The following is an 18,728-nucleotide window of genomic DNA, read 5'->3' on the forward strand; positions in this document are numbered from 1 at the left end:
TGCGACCGTTTGGGTGAGCGCAGCATGTGATCAAACAATGAATTATAATAAATCAATAAAAATAAAATTAACAACGTAAAATTTGAATGCAAAAAAATAAAACATACATATTTTTCGGTAAATTTTCATTATTCATAGTTTATAAGATTTGTTATAATTTATTTATTTATAAGTAGAACAGTAGTTTAATCTTAGATACAATGTTGTTGAATAATAAAGATTTTAATATATGAATATTCATTGCACTGTATCTCCTCTTTTAAAGTCACTGTAACGTCAGTTCATCCCCCTTTTTTGCAGAAGATATTTTTTCTTAAACCTACATATAAAACTTGACTTATCATAGAGCTCCCCCCCCCCCCCCAATGTTAAAAAAAATAATATTTCATTTCTTCCCAATTTACACATAGAAAATCGACTTAGCATGGATTTGCCCCCTCCACTTTTAAAAAGAAAATTAATGTTTGATAATTTTTTTTTAATTTACACTTAAAAATATTTGCTTATCATATTAAAAGAACATGGTGCCCCCCCCCCCCCCCCCCCTGTTATAAATGGAAGTGAAAATGAAGAAACCATTGAACTGCTAAAGAGCTGAAGGATTAGAATTTTCATGATTTTTTTTTCCTTTTTGCTTGCAAAGATTTTTTGGATGATGAGGCTGCCATCCACCCACCCACTCCCTTTTAAAAATGGCGATGCTACGTGTACGTTCCAGGAATTTACCATACTTATAGTGAATAAAATAAATGTGAGCATTCATCCAAATGAGTGCAATTTACAACTGTTTCCTGTATCTGAAGAAATGTCCTCATTCTTCAGCTGTTCTTTAGCTTAGCCTTTGCAAGATTTTGAGAGGATTATGGTCATTTCAGCAGATTTACAATAACTTCAATTAGAGTAATTTCCCCTTATCAGTGCTTATTGTGACGTCAAAGCTGACGTTAGACGTTAGTTAAGTGTCGCCTGACTCTTAATTTAAAACTCCCCTGAAAAATAAAAGTATGCGAAGTGTACTGTTTTATTTCTTAAAAAAGCATGATGTTTTTAAAATTACACATCTTATATATGCTTCTCAAAAGTTGTACTTTGATTCTCGCGAGAACGTGAGGTTGGAAACCATTGGAACTATGAATTGTGGGTCAAAATTTACTGACGCCGAAAAAATCTATCGGATCAATGTGTAAACCTTTATGACGTCACTCGATTCTCTTTGATCGAGAGAGTACTCAGGTGAACTTTAGAGGTACCGTTGACTGTATGTCGTATAAGTAGGGTCATACATTGTTATTGTTTTTATTGTTTTGCTGATTCTCGTGAGAGTGTGAAGTGGTGAAAATTGCCATGATTACATGGAACTACTGGGACGATTAAAACAATGCATTACTGGTCCGATTTACTGACGCCAAAAAAATCCGTTGAATGAATGTGCAACTAGTTCGAATTTTCTATTCACACACGCCTTGCCGGTAGAGCTTGCTTCGCGCCGGGGCTGTGAGCCGGCGAGCTGCGCTCGCTATAAAGAATGATACAGATCCGTTGCCAGTTCGCATCCTATATTATAGCCAGAGGACCAAATACAGTGAAGCAATCGCAACTTCTCGGCCTTTCCGGCAGCCGGCAGGCTCGGAAAAACTCCTCGAATGTATTACATAGGCGTCCATGACAACCCCCCATTTTATGACAACCCCCCCAAAACTTGATATAAATGCAACACATTTTACAATCTATTGACATGTGACTTCATTAAAGTCAATGATATACCCTAAACTATACCACAGAAGCGACTTACAAGCTCTAAGGCTGTTTTGCCAATACTTATTTCAATGGGATGCGACTCCATTTTGTATAAGATTCTAACATCCAGTAATGTTAATACATTCGAGGTGTTTTTCCAAGCCTGCTGGAAAGGCCAGAGAAGTTGCGATTGACAGTGAAATCGCCAATTCCGGGTCGTCTCCAATTCCGGGTCACTCGCATATTTTATGTCACCTTGTTTAAATTTAAGCATAAAAAACTTAATAAATACATTGATCATGAACTATAGGCCTTTCTGTCTTTGATCATTAAACGATATTCGAAAATTTACATTTACAGACCCTCTGAGAAACAAATTTAGAAATCAAGCGTTTAAGCGTTTTCGGGATGGAGATTTTCACAATCTGTGACATGCTATTTTCATTATTTACGCTGCAGCATGGTTGATGTGAAAGTTGAGGGAGGGTGTGAATTGATAAAAAATATTGCACATGCATTCATGCAGTAATATGTCAACAAATATTCAGAATGATAACTGCCCAAATAAATTTACAACAATTGATTAATGAATCTGAAGGAATTTCCGCAATTGCAGGTCACTATACCTGAAACATATTTTTCTGCGGATTTACGATAAATTTTTATCATAGTTTCATTTAGTTTCCATTAATTTAGCGAGCTTTTAAAATCTGCGAGTTGTGCTTCTTGCGATTTTACATGGATACTAATTCCTTGCGTTTAATTAGGATCAGTATTGTAAAGTAATATTAAGCTATATTGAAATGCAAAAACCTGTTTTTATTAAGTATGTAATAAAACTAAAATCACACAGGCACCCACTGTCTTAGGTATAAGTCAGGTAGACAAATATCATTATTTCCTATGTAGCTTGTAACACAAAATTTGATTGGCTAATAAGTTTGGAGTAAATTTCCATACACCCGACTTGAGCAAGAGGTTAAAAAAACCCATGACATCACAATGCGTTAATTGTGACATCACAATGCATTAAATGCGCAAATGGCATATCTTGAAAGTGTATGTAATAAACCCTTGACTGGACATGGCAAAACAGATTTATCTGGTTTAGGAAATATATTCATCATCCATGTCAAATCAAGGGTGTACCATGTGAATAAGCTAGGTTTGGTTGTGAAAATAAGTTGCAGCGAACTGGTGAATAGCGAAATACAGTTTACCGGTACATTTTTCTGCTCTAGACAGAACAATGTGAAGTCAATTCAAAGGGCAGCTACTTTGATTAAAAGTACATGTACGACAATTTCAAAGGGCAACTACTCCAAATATTTTAGGAACTTGCAGAAAATGGTTTTTGTATAATTTATATGAAATATGTCGAGATGAGTGGGCAAAGTGTTGGCCATATTATTGAATGTTTATTCTCACTAGACAGACACAGAGATATCTGGCAGTCATGTGTCATATTTAAACCAATGAAAGTGTGACATTTCAGTCTCAGGGATGACAATTAATAACAAATATCCCTGCAGCCCTTGATCATTGCATGTCCATTGGCAGCTTCTACCCAATATTGGTATCATGCTGAAACAGGGTGTGGATATGGAAAAATCCTAGCTACTGAGATGAATCAAGTTTTTATTCTATTACCAGTAAGACAAGAGGTTTGGTTTACCTAATTATCACATGACTACGTTGGCCAATCAAAGAGATCGATACTTTTAGAATTATTATACATTAAGTTGACATATTTTTTAGCATGTAAGATATTGGGTGGAAATTGATTTTTCAGCAAGTTAGCATGGATTTGAATTTATGACTACCCTATTTAGCAGAATTATGCTTGATTTAGTTTTAGCCTCTCTTTGCCATGGATTTGAATTTCTGACTACCCAAATTAGTAGAATTATACTTGATTTACTTTGTGGAAGCCAAAAGAGCTAAATAGAACACCAATCGAAATGTAATGTGTAGTATTGTCGTTCAGTATCAAAATTGGTTAGCTTCATATTCCTTAGTACAGATATACATGTATTAGTTCAGACAATTAAAATCTAATGATTAATTTTAGTACCGGTATTTATCGTATAAATGTTTAAGTTACTTGCAGAATTCAATTGCACGTCAGAAAGCCTGCTTTTGTTACAAAATAAAATTGCTTTAAATCCTAATGTTATCGATAAGGACATACATCATAAGATTTTTATGTATGGTACTTGTGTGCCGATCTATATCATATGATTTCAATTCTCTTTTTCATAGGAACAATGAAGGAAGAATTTCAGTTTGCAATAGACAGAGGAGGAACTTTTACAGACATATGGGCAAGGTGCCCAGGGGGGAAAATTAAAGTCATGAAACTTCTATCTGTGGATCCTCAGAATTATAAAGATGCACCTAGAGAAGGCATAAGACGCATTTTAGAACAGGTAAAATTCTTTATAAATGTCACAGGTGGTGAAAAGTCAAGTCAATGTAAAAAAACATGCACTTTGTAATTATTATGATAGTATTGACTTACAATTGTCGGACGCGAGCTCGAATAATAATAACAAATTATACTGGAAGTTAATTAAAGACGCTTTTCATGCAAAACCAACGAAAGACATACCACCGATACAGTATACGTCTGATACGGGTGGATTTAATATTGCTTTTACCGATACAGAAAAAGTTGATGTATTAAACAAATATTTTTCATCTGTTTCAAACGTTGATGACTCTTTAAGCCAACTACCTCAATTGTATCACATATGTAATGACAAATTAAACAATGTAACCATTGAGGAGCAAGAAGTTATTGATATAATAAAAATACTCCCTGTTAACAAAGCCATTGGTCCCGATGCAATAAGTCACAAAATGTTAAAATCTACTTTACAATCTGTCGCCAAACCACTATGTTTGTTATTCAACAAATCTTTGACTGATAATGTGTATCCAAATGATTGGAAAATTGCTCATGTCTTACCATTTTTTAAAAAGGACGATCCTTCTGTAGCAACAAACTACAGACCTGTATCACTTTTGAGCTGTGTTAGCAAAATTATGGAAAGAATTATTTTCAAACATGTCTACAATTATTTTATTAAAAATAACCTATTTTATAAATATCAAGCTGGTTTTTTGCCTGGCCACTCAACTTTATATCAATTACTAGAAACATATCACAGTATTGTTAAAGCTATAGATGAAGGGAAATTTTGTTGCATGGTTTTTTTGGATTTGTCGAAAGCTTTTGACAGAGTGTGGCACAAAGGTCTACTTTTTAAATTACAAACATATGGTATATGTGGCAATATTCTTAATTGGTTTGAAAGCTACTTATGTAATCGTAAACAAAAAGTTATGTACAAGGACATATTATCCTCCTGTAGAGGTGTCATTGCTGGTGTACCACAGGGCTCAGTTCTTGGCCCTCTTCTATTTTTGATTTATGTTAACGATGTGTCAGAAAATATGCTTTCACTGTGTAGACTGTTCGCTGATGATAACTCTTTACAATCTTCTTCATACAATGTTGCCAATATTGAATATGTCCTGAATCATGATCTGAAAGTTCTAGAAAACTGGTCATCCACTTGGCTGTTAAAATTTAATCCATCCAAAACAAAAGCAATATTTTTTACACTCAAAACAAATTTTTACTCTCCCAAACTCCAATTCCAAAATAGTCGATTAGAATATGTTTCATCACATAAACACTTAGGATTACTTTTTTGTCAGAACCTTTGCTGGTCAGAGTATATCGATAATATTGTTAAAAATGCATACCAAAGACTTGGCTTGTTGAAGAAGCTCAAATTTAGCATAGGAAGAAATACTTTATCAAAAATGTACATGACTTTTATTCGACCTTTAATTGAATACTGCTCTGTTGTTTGGGATGGTTGTTCGTTACAAGATGTCGAAAAATTAGAAAAAGTTCAACTCTGTGCAGCAAGAATCATCACTGGCTTACCCATATTATCTTCAAGAGAGTCCCTTTATTTAGAAACAGGTTGGACGCCTCTTTCCGAGAGACGAAAATTAACTAAATTGAGCACAATGTATAAAATTCATAATAATTTGGTACCGGATTATTTAAAAGAAATCTTCCCTTCTATCAGGACTTTAGAATCGAATTACAATACACGTAATAGAGAAGACTATACTATTCCAAAATGTAGACTAGAAATATTCAAGAAATCGTTTGTTCCTGACACGATCAATAAATGGAATAGTTTAAGTTTACTTATCAGAAACAATTCCTCCTTTACAAGTTTCAAAAGCAGTATTCAATTAAACCAAATTAAACCTCCGTCCTATTTTTGCTTCGGCAAGAGACGACTTAACATCATACACACAAAACTTAGACATAACTGTATCTTAAACTTCGACCTTTTCAGAAAAAATATTATTGAAAGCCCTAATTGCCAATGCGGATTACCAGAAGATTCTTATCATTTGTTTTTTGGTTGTAAAAATTATATCAATGCACGAAATGAATTGTTTTCAAACCTTTTGAACTTAAATCAAATTAATATTATTAATTGTCATTTACTTTTGTGGGGAGACGAATCTTTGAGTGTCAATTTAAACCAACATATTTTTTTAGCTGTTCAGAGATTTATAAGAGATTGTGGCAGATTCGTGTAACTTCAATTTTACTGCCTAAACAGAACTTTTTATACATGTACGTTTGTTCAATAACTTAACTATATTAGTAATATCCATTTCTATGTACTTTCCATTGTAAACTACTATACAGTTGTAAATTGTTATACTTGGTAAGAACCTCGTAAGTTGTAAGAACTTGTGTTCGAACCATTTGTATATGTTTATACAATAAAATATGTTCAAACTAAACTAAACTAAAAGTCAAGTCTCAACCAGGACTCAAACCCAGGGCCTCTGGCGTACCATGCCAGCACTCTAACCACTGAGCTATTGAGACCCGATGTATTGACTGACAGTCACACACCTGTGAACCCGGTGACATAAATTATGAATCTATTCAATCATGACTGCAGATATTAAATTTGGAGAGAAATGATAGTCATAAGACAGATACAAAGAATCAAGAAAACAATTAAGTCTAAAAAACTAAAACAAAAATTTTATATGAGCCAATCATGACTGAAAAAACTGAAAATAGGACTAGATTTTTTTTATACTAGTTGCAGCAAAGGTATAGATTGCCTGTTTTGCAATTTTATAATACCATAACAACTTACCTCCCCCTTTCTGGTCTAGGTAACCTCCATTTTTGGAGGTTAGATTTTTTTCCTCTAACTTTGGAGGATTACTTACCCAACATTGCTTACCCAAACTGTGCTCTGAAAAAAAACCCCATTGGCAAGTTTTGCTTCTTTTCATTTTGGCACAGAATAAAGAGCTACATATAATAAGTTGATTGTATTTAATGGAATGAATATTTGTGAATTTGTTCCATATACGAATCTACATTTTGATCTCAATTAGATCAAAAAAAAGGAAAAAAATTCTCTCTCTCCCTCCATCTGTCTCTCTCTCTCCCTCCATCTGTCTCTCTCTCTCCATCTCTCTCTCTCTCTCTCTCTCTCTCTCTCTCTCTCTCTCTCTCTCTCTCTCTCTCTCTCTCTCTCTCTCTCTCTGAGTATAATGATATAAACTTACTACATATTCACTTGCACATTATATGAACTATCTGGTTTATTTTTTGTACTTTTTTTATCATTAGGAAACAGGTATTAAGATGAGTGCAGATAAACCAATTGATACATCCTACATTGATTGGATAAGAATGGGCACCACAGTTGCTACCAATGCTCTGTTGGAGCGAAAAGGTGAACCAATGGCTTTAGCTATCACCAAGGGATTCAAGGATCTGTTGTACATAGGGAACCAAGCTAGACCCCAGATATTTGATCTTGTATGTACATTTTCATGATATAGATTTTTGTTTTACTTCTCCATTGAGCTATATAAGTCTTAGAGCAAAATAAAAATTCTAAAGGAATTTTGTGTACTCTTTTTAACCTTTTAACAGGAGATCTCAGCCCCTGATCAGCTCTACAGTGAAGTAATAGAAGTGGAAGAGAGATTAGTCTTCAAGCAAGACAAATGTGAAATCAACAAGTCATGTGACCAGGTCACTGGGGTCACTGGTGAAAAGGTCAGGGTAATAAATTATATTGGGAAAAAGTGATATGCATATATTCATTAATTTAAAAAAAAATTGATTTGACTACCAATTGACTGTTCATTGCTTGTTGTTTTGCAGTTGGAAATATGGGAGAAGGTGAACACAGAAAAGTTGAGAGAAGATTTACAAAAGCTGTTAGACAAGGGAATCCAAAGCCTTGCTGTAGTTTTACTTCACTCTTACACGTGAGTTAGTATGCATGCCTCATTGACATTACATGATACGAACACCTTACTCTCTACCCATGAATCATATTAATTATGAAAGATAGAAAAAGGATGTAGTTAATTAAAAATTTTGATTGGAATTCACACATAGACCAGTACGTGTATTTTTCCTGTGTTTCAGATATGCCGAGCATGAAAAAAAAGTGGGCAGGATTGCACTAGAGATGGGCTTCCATCAGGTGTCGCTGTCCTCGGAAGTCATGTCTATGGTGAGAGTGGTTCCCAGAGGTTACACAGGTAAATGCACTGGCTGTAATTATCCTTAAAAAATAATCAATTGAAAACTCTCATCGAGATTTCTAGGAACCTCTATTTCCCTCACAACACCAACTTATATTTAAGCATGAAATGCGAAACAAAATGATGATTGAAGGCAAAAAACATGGTCGACAATACATTTGTATATAACGGTATATTATCTAGTCCTTACTTTTTAAAATTTACTATATTTACATTTCAGCTTGTGCTGATGCTTATTTAACACCACAAATAAAGAAATATGTAGCTGGATTTGCCTCTGGTTTTAAAGACAACATTCAGGTTAGATTTTTTTTTTTCATTATTTAAATGATTTTCCTTTTGCTGTGATTGGCAGACGAAGTGAGCATCGCAACATGCCACCTAGCCCCCTTAGTGCTATTTTCACCAATGAATTTTAAGTGTAAAATTCCTATCGCGAATTTTCCGTGAAGTTGCGGTTAGCCCGGTAGCATGCCAATCGGCTTTCTACTAAAAATACTACCCAACTTTCACGAACGTATCTTGTATTTGATTTGTATTCAAGACTGTAAATTGTAATGTAAAAGTTCTTAAAATCCATATGGTGAATTCAGGGGAAAGCTCAATTCGTTACACTCGCTCAAGTTTACGCTGAATAAAAACTCCAAAACGAAACAAAAGTTCAACAAGTTGTATTCAAGTTGATGAAATAACGGTATATGGTATTCCAATGAAAACCGATTCTCGGAGTTCCGAGATAACAACCTGATAACGTGCGGAGATTCCAGCACGGACAGTCCGATATAATTCTTTGTACAAAATCGACACTAACGTGCGGAAATCCAGCACAGCTAGCCCGATATCACACACACTCCACTAACGTGCGGGGTTCCAGCACAGTTAGCCCAACATATCACTTTATGCTAACGTGCGGGGTTCCAGCACAGCTAGCTCAACCGTTCTCTTCCAGATCTTAAACCATTCTCTTTTACAATTATTTTTTTTTTTGACAGGCATTGCTTTTTTATGACAAAGGGATAGTAATGGCATGCCAGAAAAGTAAACATTCACACATATAGCTGTTACGATAATTTCACACTTCTATTGTCCAACAATTATTTAATTTGCCTGGAGATCAACTTAAGAAGATATCAAAGACTAGCGTCAAGAGGATTAACATTTTTGTCAAATGAAAGCATCTCCGTTTGTTTGGTTATTTCCTCTTTTTTTGTTACAAACTCAATTGCGTAATTAATCTGAGAGAAAAAAAATTAAACTTAAGTTCTAATAGCAGCTTGTAAATTTTAAATCGTTAACCTGTTATATTAAAAGTTTAAAATCAAAGATTTTTAAACTTATCTATAACAATCTGGCCCCAACATTCACACCGTTGAGCATGATAAGTTAATGGAGAATGGGAAAAAAAAGACTTAAAAATTGATCGGCAATGTTTTGAAATACATGTACTTCATTCTTTGTGATAAAAATTAAAGATACTGTAAATTCCTAATTAAACACAAGGAATTAATTTCCGCGTAAAATCGCGAGAGGCAAACCTCGCAAATATTAAAATCTGGCTTTTATATTTTAGACAGTTGTAAACTATAGGAAATTATAACAAAAACTGGTGATCGCGATTTTATATTCTCGCGATTTGATACAAAATGGCGGAATTGTGTAAATAAGTACTCGCTTAAAATAAGGAACTAACAATAACTGAGAATGTTTTTTCAGAAAATTTTCCTGTATATATAATTTCAGAACACATCTGTTCTATTCATGCAATCAGATGGAGGCCTAACACCTGTGAATAAGTGAGTTATTAATTCGTATTTTGCTTACTGTTTTCTGTTGCACAAATCTCCAATTTATTATACTCTATATTAGTTACCTTAATTAATACCATCACCAATATGAACCAAAAACTTACATCTACCCCCCCCCCCCCCCCCTTCTCCTTCTCTCTGATCTTCAGGCCATTGAGTGCATGAACGATTAATTTTTCCAGATTTAATGGCTCCAGATCCGCCCTTTACCTCTTTCTGATCTACATGGCCTTTACGTGCACCTAAAATAATTTTTCCAGGTTTAATGGCTCCAGAGCAATTCTGTCTGGTCCAGCGGGAGGCGTGGTAGGCTATGCTCTGACAACATATAACCAGGACACCAAACAGGCTGTCATTGGTTTTGACATGGGAGGTATATAATTGATTAGTTGATATTGAAGATTGCATTGGAATGCTATCATGTTATACCAGTCCTGTCTTGAATTTATTAAAAAATATAGAAATATTTACATGCTAGACCCAATTTTGTGCCTTTTTTCCGATCAATTAAGTAAATGAATTAAAACTATGCTATTTTCAATAGCTCTTCCAATTTTTAGCTCTATCTAATTCTATTTAATTTAACAAGATCTACATTAGAGAATTATATGTTTGGAATTATATAAAAACATTGCAGAAGAAATTCAGGGTATGACTTTTCAAACTTTTTCAAAAATATTGATAACTTATTTATCTAACACACTTCATAATTATTGTATTCGAATTTTCAACCATAAACTTGTATTTTAAACTATACTTTAGAATATCATATAAGCAAGGACTTTTTAGACACTCGGGTATAAATCCAAAAACCCATAAAATTCTAATCATGAATAATTTTTAGGAAATTGTTGACATGCAGTTATGAAACTTTTTTTGTGGACGTATTGATTGCTTTGTTATCAAACTAGATCACTTAACTCTGACAACAAATAATTTAGTTCAGGCGAGGGTAAACAGTAGGTTACTTTGATAGTCATGACACTTTGATTAAAAATTCAGTTGCTGGCTTCAATGTTTACTGACCTTTGATTGAGACAGAGACTGGCGTGTTCATTGTAGGTACTTCTACAGACGTGAGCCGATATGCTGGTCAGTACGAGCACGTGTTTGAGACCACCACCGCAGGAGTGACCATTCAGGCCCCTCAGGTTTGACCCCAGTTTAAAAGGGCTGGATGATCATGGCCATTTTCAGACTTTATCAATCTCCTTTAGATGAAGAACGCTATATTAAAGATTATTCAGAATCTGAGTCGAAGAGATTTGAGATTTTCCTTTACTAGCTAATAGGAAATGGCCAAAAATATCACATATACCATTTTAAGGACCATCCGATCAACCTAAAATTTGTTTAGCTGTAATCTTATATTTAATAAAGAAAAATTTCATAAATATTTCTTTTTTTGAGTATTTTCCTACATTTTATATAGAACTCTTTTTCTCAAGGAGATCAAAACAATCTAAAAATGGCCACAACCATCAAGCCCTCTTAATTATTAATTAAGCCATATCTGATTGGTAATCTGTTGACCATCCAGCCTCTTTGACATGCACATTTTTTACTGCATGTACATGTGACTGCAGCTAGGTAGTAAAAGAAAATTGAAACAATATAGTCTCCTTCAAAAAATAAACCTTAATATCTGTATTCATGAAAAATATGATTTGAGGTTCCATTTAGTCAATTTTGACTGAGTGACATGGAAAATTTGAAATTAGAAAGGAATATAAGTAAAACATGGTTAAAAGCCAATGCCAAGGGATGTATTGATTTGAATTGTTGCTAACACAATTCAAAATAACTTCAAGAGTGTAGTAAACTTTGAGGAAAAGGGGAATGTTATTGACCTCAGTGTACTGGTTAGTGTACATTTTTTAGGCGTATATGTTCACTGTAATAATCTTTAACTGTAGAAAAATTTTTGAATATTGCATAGTCATGTTTACATTAGCATGTTTGCATGGATATTCTTGTTTTTACCTAGATTTTGTACAAACTGAGAAATTGTTGGATATTTTGGGTAAAGGTATTAAATAAGTTACAAATCAAAGGCTGTGAACAAGTATTGTTGACCCAATAATTCATACATCGTGTTAATTTTTTTAAGTTTCAGAATTTTTTGTAAATTAAGACCCCACAAAACATTATTTACCTGTATCTTTGATTTGACTGTATCCGAGTTATATGGTACTAAATGATCGAGTTTTACTGTTGAGGGATATTTTGCACAGTGCATGAAATGGATTGAAAAACAGAATCAATGATTTCAACAACTAATTGACTGTAACTCATACCTTCCATACAATTTTTTGTTGCAAATCGTTTTGAATACTACAGGTATTTTCAGTTGATACATTGATAGATAATATGTTATGTTATACATATATTTTTGGATCACAGTTTCATCAACAAATATAAATGTTTTCTTATAGTCGAAAGTGAACACATGTATGATATATAAAGTCACATGAACTATAGCTCTTTAACTTGCCCTTTTTTTAGCTGGACATAAATACAGTGGCAGCTGGAGGTGGATCCATGCTTTTTTTCCGGGCGGGGATGTTTGTGGTTGGCCCTGAATCAGCAGGAGCCGACCCTGGCCCTGCATGCTACAAGAAAGGTATACCCCTGTCACTACCCTTATAGCCAAGGCCATATATACGCACTCTCAATTTACATGTATTTCATGTACATGTACTATGCTGGTATAATTCTGTGTATGTAAAGGCATTATGGTTCTAGATGTGTATATACATGTACTAGAATTAAATTAAATTGTCTTTAACCAACATAATTTAGCCTACGGTAATGTCTATTCTGTGTTTGTCATTCATTAAATAAGATGTATTGCCAAAAAAATGTTATTTGATATTTTAAAAAGTTACATATTTACAGTACTTGCAATGTGATTATTTACAAGATAAATGATAGGAGAGGATTCACGCACGATAGGACAGTATACATCCACGATAACGGTAGGATTGATTCACGATACACGATACGATAGGATAGCATTGTGAAAAGTAACATTGCGGGCCCTGTACCATGTATCCATTTATTTTCATGATGATCTAATTTTCATTTTTTTCGCGATCACTCAAAATACAATAGCCAGAAATTATATCCAATATTGATGCTGTTAGAAACCTTTGAATCACATACAATAAATGACTGACACAAATATAAAGTTTACGTACATGTACATGTATTTAACCCATTTTCACAAATTTTGTGACACTTATATAAAAAGAAGAATGTAAGGTGTATGGCCTATACTTAGTACGGTAATATATGTACTATTAAAAAAAGTGAAGAAAATGACGTAGAATGATGTTCAGCATATTGATTCCTTGTCTCCTGCCGTACTATGTCTCATTTTCTTTTATTTGAATGTATTTAGCCCATCGATGATGTAAAAGTCTGACTTAAGCTTTATGAGCATGAATCATTTTTCTAGTCCTTATAGTTTTATAATTTAATGACGATTGATATTTGGCAACCAGATCCTCATAAGTTAGATCTGACCTAAATAATTTTTAAGTATCAAAAGTTCATACAAGCAGCATATTAATATATTACATTGTATCATATTGTATCGTGTATCAATCCTACCTTAATCGTGAATGTATACTATAGAGCACTTTTATTTGCATGCGAGAAAATTTTGTGAGATTTATGAGAGGCTTGTCGTCATTGTGTATATTTCTTGCCAAGAAAGAGTTCTCCTGTATACATTTTGTCTCTGGTTTATTATTTTCTCAAAATAAATCTTGGTCAAGAAAATAAGTCGCCATGAGCCAGTTTTTTTTCAGTGTAAATTCATAGTGAATAGAAGTTGAGCAACAGTATATCCAACAGTAAATAGCTCAAGAATTTATTGGGATTTTCTGAAACATTAATTACTCTGTTGCAATTTTCAGTAGATTTTATTTCTCTCTCCCTCCCTCTCTCTCTCTCTCTCTCTCTCTCTCTCTCTCTCTCCCTCTCTCTCTATCTCTAATATATATATATATCTAGAAGGGTTCAGTTGATTTCATTTTGGAGCATAAGAGAAGCAATGACTCAAAAACCAAAGAACTTTACCCTGGATCTAAGCTCATTTCAATTCAGTTCTACAAACAGAATTTTATTTTTGTTGTCTTGATATTTTTAATAACTTGCAAATATTTTTTGCTTTAGTGAACCTGGATTGTTCTTAAATATCTCTTGTATTTACCGGGTAATTTAAATTTTAAACACTAAGGTTTGATTATTATAATACGAAAAAGTAGTTGCTATTAACCAGTTCAGGTTAATTGCAAGATTAAATACTTAACAGGGCTTGATGATGGTGTCAATTTATTTTTAGACTATTGATCTCCATTAGAAAAAGAGTTCTATATTTAAAAAAAATAGGAAAATACCTAGATTTAAAAGATAAAATATAAGGATTTTTTCTTCTCTTAATGATAATGTATGGCTTAACAAATCATATCGTATTAGGTAGATCTGATGGTTAATTTTTTGACCATCCAGAACTATAGAATGCTTAAGAAAAGTCCTCAAATTTTAACAATCCAATACTGTAAATTCACTATTTAACGCGAGTACTTAATTCTTGGATTCAACCGTTTTGCATCATATTGCCAGATAATGAAATTGCGAACACCAAATTCTTATTATAGTTCCACTTAGTTTACATGTGTCCAAAAAATAAAAGTGAGGTTATAAAATCCGCAAGATGTCCTTCTCGCGATTTTACGAGGATATTAATTCTACAGGTTTAATTAGATATCTACAGTACTGTATATCTCCAACATACATAGACATGTCTGATGTTTTAATAACATTTTCAGTATAGAATTTGACTATAGTCAAGGTGAATTTTTTTACACATTTGATAGATCTAATAATTTGAATCAATTGTTTATTACTATTATTTTAAAATTCTTTCAGGGGGTCCTCTAACAATTACTGATGCCAACCTTTGCCTGGGAAGGCTTCTTCCAGAGTATTTTCCAAAAATATTTGGCAAAAATCAAAAAAGTCCTTTAGACAAAGCTGCAACTGATAAATATTTCAAGAAACTTACAAGAGAGGTAAGAATGCTACAAGGTTGAAGTTTTGGGTTGGAGGGGAGTTGCATGGATATCACCATATCACATTCCTAAATGATTCATTTACATATGTACATACAGTATCTCTAATAAAAATGTTATCTTTCACATAATTTAGCATACTTATAATAATTTTGCTCATTTAAATCAGCTAGTTAGTCTGTAGACAGTATGTATCTTGTCTGACAAGTTTTTATTGAACTATTTGCTTGATAATTGTCAACTTCATATAAAGCATAGCCTTGTCTGTTACCTACTGGTATCTGATGAAATACATGTATCATCAACTACAGTCACTGTTCAAGAGTAACGTGATCATCCATAATCTTATTTGAAATTTTAGCTTCCATACAATGTTTTTTGAACTTTTGGCTTTAATACAAAGGTTTTATGTCTAATTATCTTCCTAAGTGGTGATAGTCAGAGCTATATGACACTTTTCAGCTATTTTTTGTTCTTAAAGAAAAATGGAAATGATTTTCAGGTCAATGAGTTTTTGTCCTCTCAAGAGGGCACAGCTAAGCAGAAGATGACGACTGAGGAGGTAGCCATGGGGTTTATACAAGTGGCCAATGAGGCCATGTGTCGACCAATTAGAGCCCTTACACAGGTCAGACAATTCATGTGTGTAACACCAATTATAGTCTGTCCCAAGTTATTGCTTCCATCAATTTTTGATGATTTTTAATAAAAATACACATACCTGTGAAAGAAATACAATTGAAATCAATGAAAGGGAATATATCCAAGATATCTTCATTGAACAAATATCCCTTTTCACTCATAAAATTTCACAGGAACGAAAACAATTTTCTTAACGGAGGTTTGTAATGGCAAATGTTTACATCTTTTCTCCATTCGGAATACACTCGGAATACATCGAGCAATTTTTTAACATTTTAATGGTCGATGCAATGCAAATTATCCGTAGACTTTCAATTTTTGGATGTGTATTGAAACCTGAAGCGGTAGAGGGGGCATTTCAAAACAGATAATCTGGACATTTTTCATATTAGTGGATGAACGTAGTTTGAACACAAAGGTATATACTATTATTGAAATATCAAGCAAAAAGTGGTGGAAGCAAAAACTCGGGACAGAGTATAGTAGAAGATTTTGTTATGTGTAACATGGTGTTCTACAATCAATTGAGATGGCCCTTACCAAATATTTCAAAGGATTGTTTTTTTTTAATTTCATATAGGCAAAAGGATATGACACCTCCAAACATGTGCTGGCATGCTTTGGTGGTGCTGGAGGACAGCACGCTTGTGCTATAGCACGGTCCTTAGGAATGTCAAAGGTCTTTGTGCACAGGTATTTTTAAGAGGAAAACAACATACATAAGTGTACAAATTCTACAGAAATTTTGGTAACCTTGGTATGTCGTCTTTGATTACTTTGTAACCACAAGCTTGCAGATTTTAATCTCATATTTCTTTGAATTTTGAGATTCGGTTCTAACGTAAACTAATTGTTACCGAAAATTTCAGTATACTTCTCTAAATAAACAACTATTGATAACAATTAATAAGAAATGGCAACAGAGAGCAAATTTAATGGAATAATTTATGAACTTGCTCTTTGAGCTAAAAACACTGCACCAAACTCACTCTCACTCAAACGTGTGTGTTTGGTAGATATGCTGGCATCCTTTCTGCCTATGGGATGGCTCTGGCTGATGTGGTGTATGAAGCACAAGAACCATGTGCAAAAGTATACAACCCAGGTAATGCAGGACCTTACACACAAAATTCTGTTACTTTTTATCTCACCTGAACCAAAGACTTTGGTGAGTTTTTCTTATCAAGTTTTCATCTATTTTCTGTCATTGGCACCATTGCTGTAATTGCCATTTTATATGTCTGCTAATGAGACAGCTTGAAATTTGTTAGCATGGAGAATCTCAACTCTTGATCTCATTTTCACCTTGAGGTGCTAAATGGAATTGACATGGAGAGAAGCCCAATTTTGGAGGTGCTAATGATAGATACTAATAGGCAATGGAACTGAACTATTTAAACCATGTTTGGCAGAACTTACTCAGTGACCTTTAATGTTTTTCCTGTGTCAGGGTTGCAAATAACCACTCGCCCACTCGCAAATGCGAGTAATTCTTACTGTGGGTGACTTTTTCTCAAAGATTTAATTGCCCACATGGTGAGTGTAAATTTTATTGGCCCTAGAGGGTGACATGGGCGAAATACGGTAGTCGCTTTTTAATCTATAACTTCACTGGAATTTTCTACGAAAGAGAAGTTGAAGTCACCCTGTATTATGACTTCAAAGTCGTGTAAATTAACCCCGAAGACAATCAAATGATAATTATCTAATTCTGAAGATGTTTTCACAGCCTCAGTTAACCCATGTTGTAAATAACAACTCAAGATTGTCTTATCTTTAGGGGTTATAAATACGGGTGATATCGATGCAACCAGCAACCACATACTGTGCAACTGATGTTTATTACTTTTTGTGTTGATATTAAGATTATTTGGTTACTTGTAATAAGTGAATAAATTTGCCAAATTAATGCTTAAATAATAATAAAACTGTTTGTTTACAGTAAATAAGATCATTAACATGTACATAACAATTGTAATTGGGTCAGAGGGTTGGACTAATACATGTACCTCCAAAATACACAGAAATACAGAGACTGATTTTATTTGTCATTTAGCTAACACAATTACAATTATTTGATCTATAAAATTTATTTAAAAAATACCCCCTAAAAATTAAATTAAATAAATTGGATCTAATTTAAATTAATATTGGCACTTAACAGTTTTCATTAGCTCACCTGAGCTGAAAGCTCAAGTGAGCTATTCTGATCACATTTTGTCCGTCGTCCGTCTGTCTGTCTGTCTGTCCGTCTGTAAACTTTTTACATTTTGAACTTCTTTTCTAAAACCGCTTATCCAATTTCAACCAAATTTGGCACAAAGCATCCTTATGGGAGGGCGAATATAAATTGCAGAAAAAAAAGCCCAATCTATATTCAAAGCGGAGAAAACCTTGAAACTGTAGAAAAAGGGGGTGCATTTTTAAAAATCTTCTTCTCAAGAACTACTGGGTACAATTCAACGTAGTTTAGCATAAATTATCCTTATTGGAAGGAAAATATAAATTGCAAAAATTAAGTGATAAGTCTGTTTCAAATCTGAGTTATTATGAAAATAATAATAAAGGAAAGGCGTGTTTCAATCAGTTTAATAGCATCGGGTTCGGCATCCGGTAAAATGGGTAGGCAAGACTTGGCCTGGGCAAAACAAAAGATTGGCAGTCATTAATCTGCCAATCTTATTAAAATTTCAGGATATTTAATCGACCTGTATATTTGTATTCGCTGTAATTATTGCTGCAAAATAATGCGTATTTGGAATTGACGATTGCCGATCTGCCCCGGCTTTTATTTTGCCACGGCCCGGGTTAGCATACCCATTTTACCAAG

At 33.7% G+C, this 18,728-nt stretch overlaps 1 protein-coding gene and 1 non-coding gene across 2 annotated transcripts in view; one reads left to right on the top strand and one right to left on the bottom strand.

Annotated features, from left to right (window-relative positions):
• The window catches only part of LOC128189103 (5-oxoprolinase-like), a 34,301-nt gene that overhangs the window by 189 nt on the left and 15,384 nt on the right, over positions 1-18,728 (top strand). Inside the window, exons 2-15 of the mRNA XM_052860566.1 lie at positions 4,000-4,166; positions 7,439-7,630; positions 7,748-7,873; positions 7,982-8,088; positions 8,252-8,367; positions 8,591-8,670; positions 10,111-10,163; positions 10,436-10,548; positions 11,238-11,326; positions 12,681-12,798; positions 15,114-15,256; positions 15,759-15,884; positions 16,479-16,591; positions 16,915-17,003. Coding sequence (XP_052716526.1) covers positions 4,005-4,166; positions 7,439-7,630; positions 7,748-7,873; positions 7,982-8,088; positions 8,252-8,367; positions 8,591-8,670; positions 10,111-10,163; positions 10,436-10,548; positions 11,238-11,326; positions 12,681-12,798; positions 15,114-15,256; positions 15,759-15,884; positions 16,479-16,591; positions 16,915-17,003 — 1,627 coding nt within the window. The 5' untranslated portion in view covers positions 4,000-4,004. The remainder of the gene's footprint in view (positions 1-3,999; positions 4,167-7,438; positions 7,631-7,747; positions 7,874-7,981; positions 8,089-8,251; positions 8,368-8,590; positions 8,671-10,110; positions 10,164-10,435; positions 10,549-11,237; positions 11,327-12,680; positions 12,799-15,113; positions 15,257-15,758; positions 15,885-16,478; positions 16,592-16,914; positions 17,004-18,728) is intronic.
• Trnat-ggu (transfer RNA threonine (anticodon GGU)) lies at positions 6,601-6,673 on the bottom strand. Its single transcript has one exon. It is a non-coding gene; the product is annotated as a tRNA-Thr (tRNA).

This window comes from Crassostrea angulata, chromosome 6 (assembly GCF_025612915.1).
Source record: "Crassostrea angulata isolate pt1a10 chromosome 6, ASM2561291v2, whole genome shotgun sequence".
Taxonomy (NCBI): Eukaryota; Metazoa; Mollusca; class Bivalvia; order Ostreida; family Ostreidae; genus Magallana; species Magallana angulata.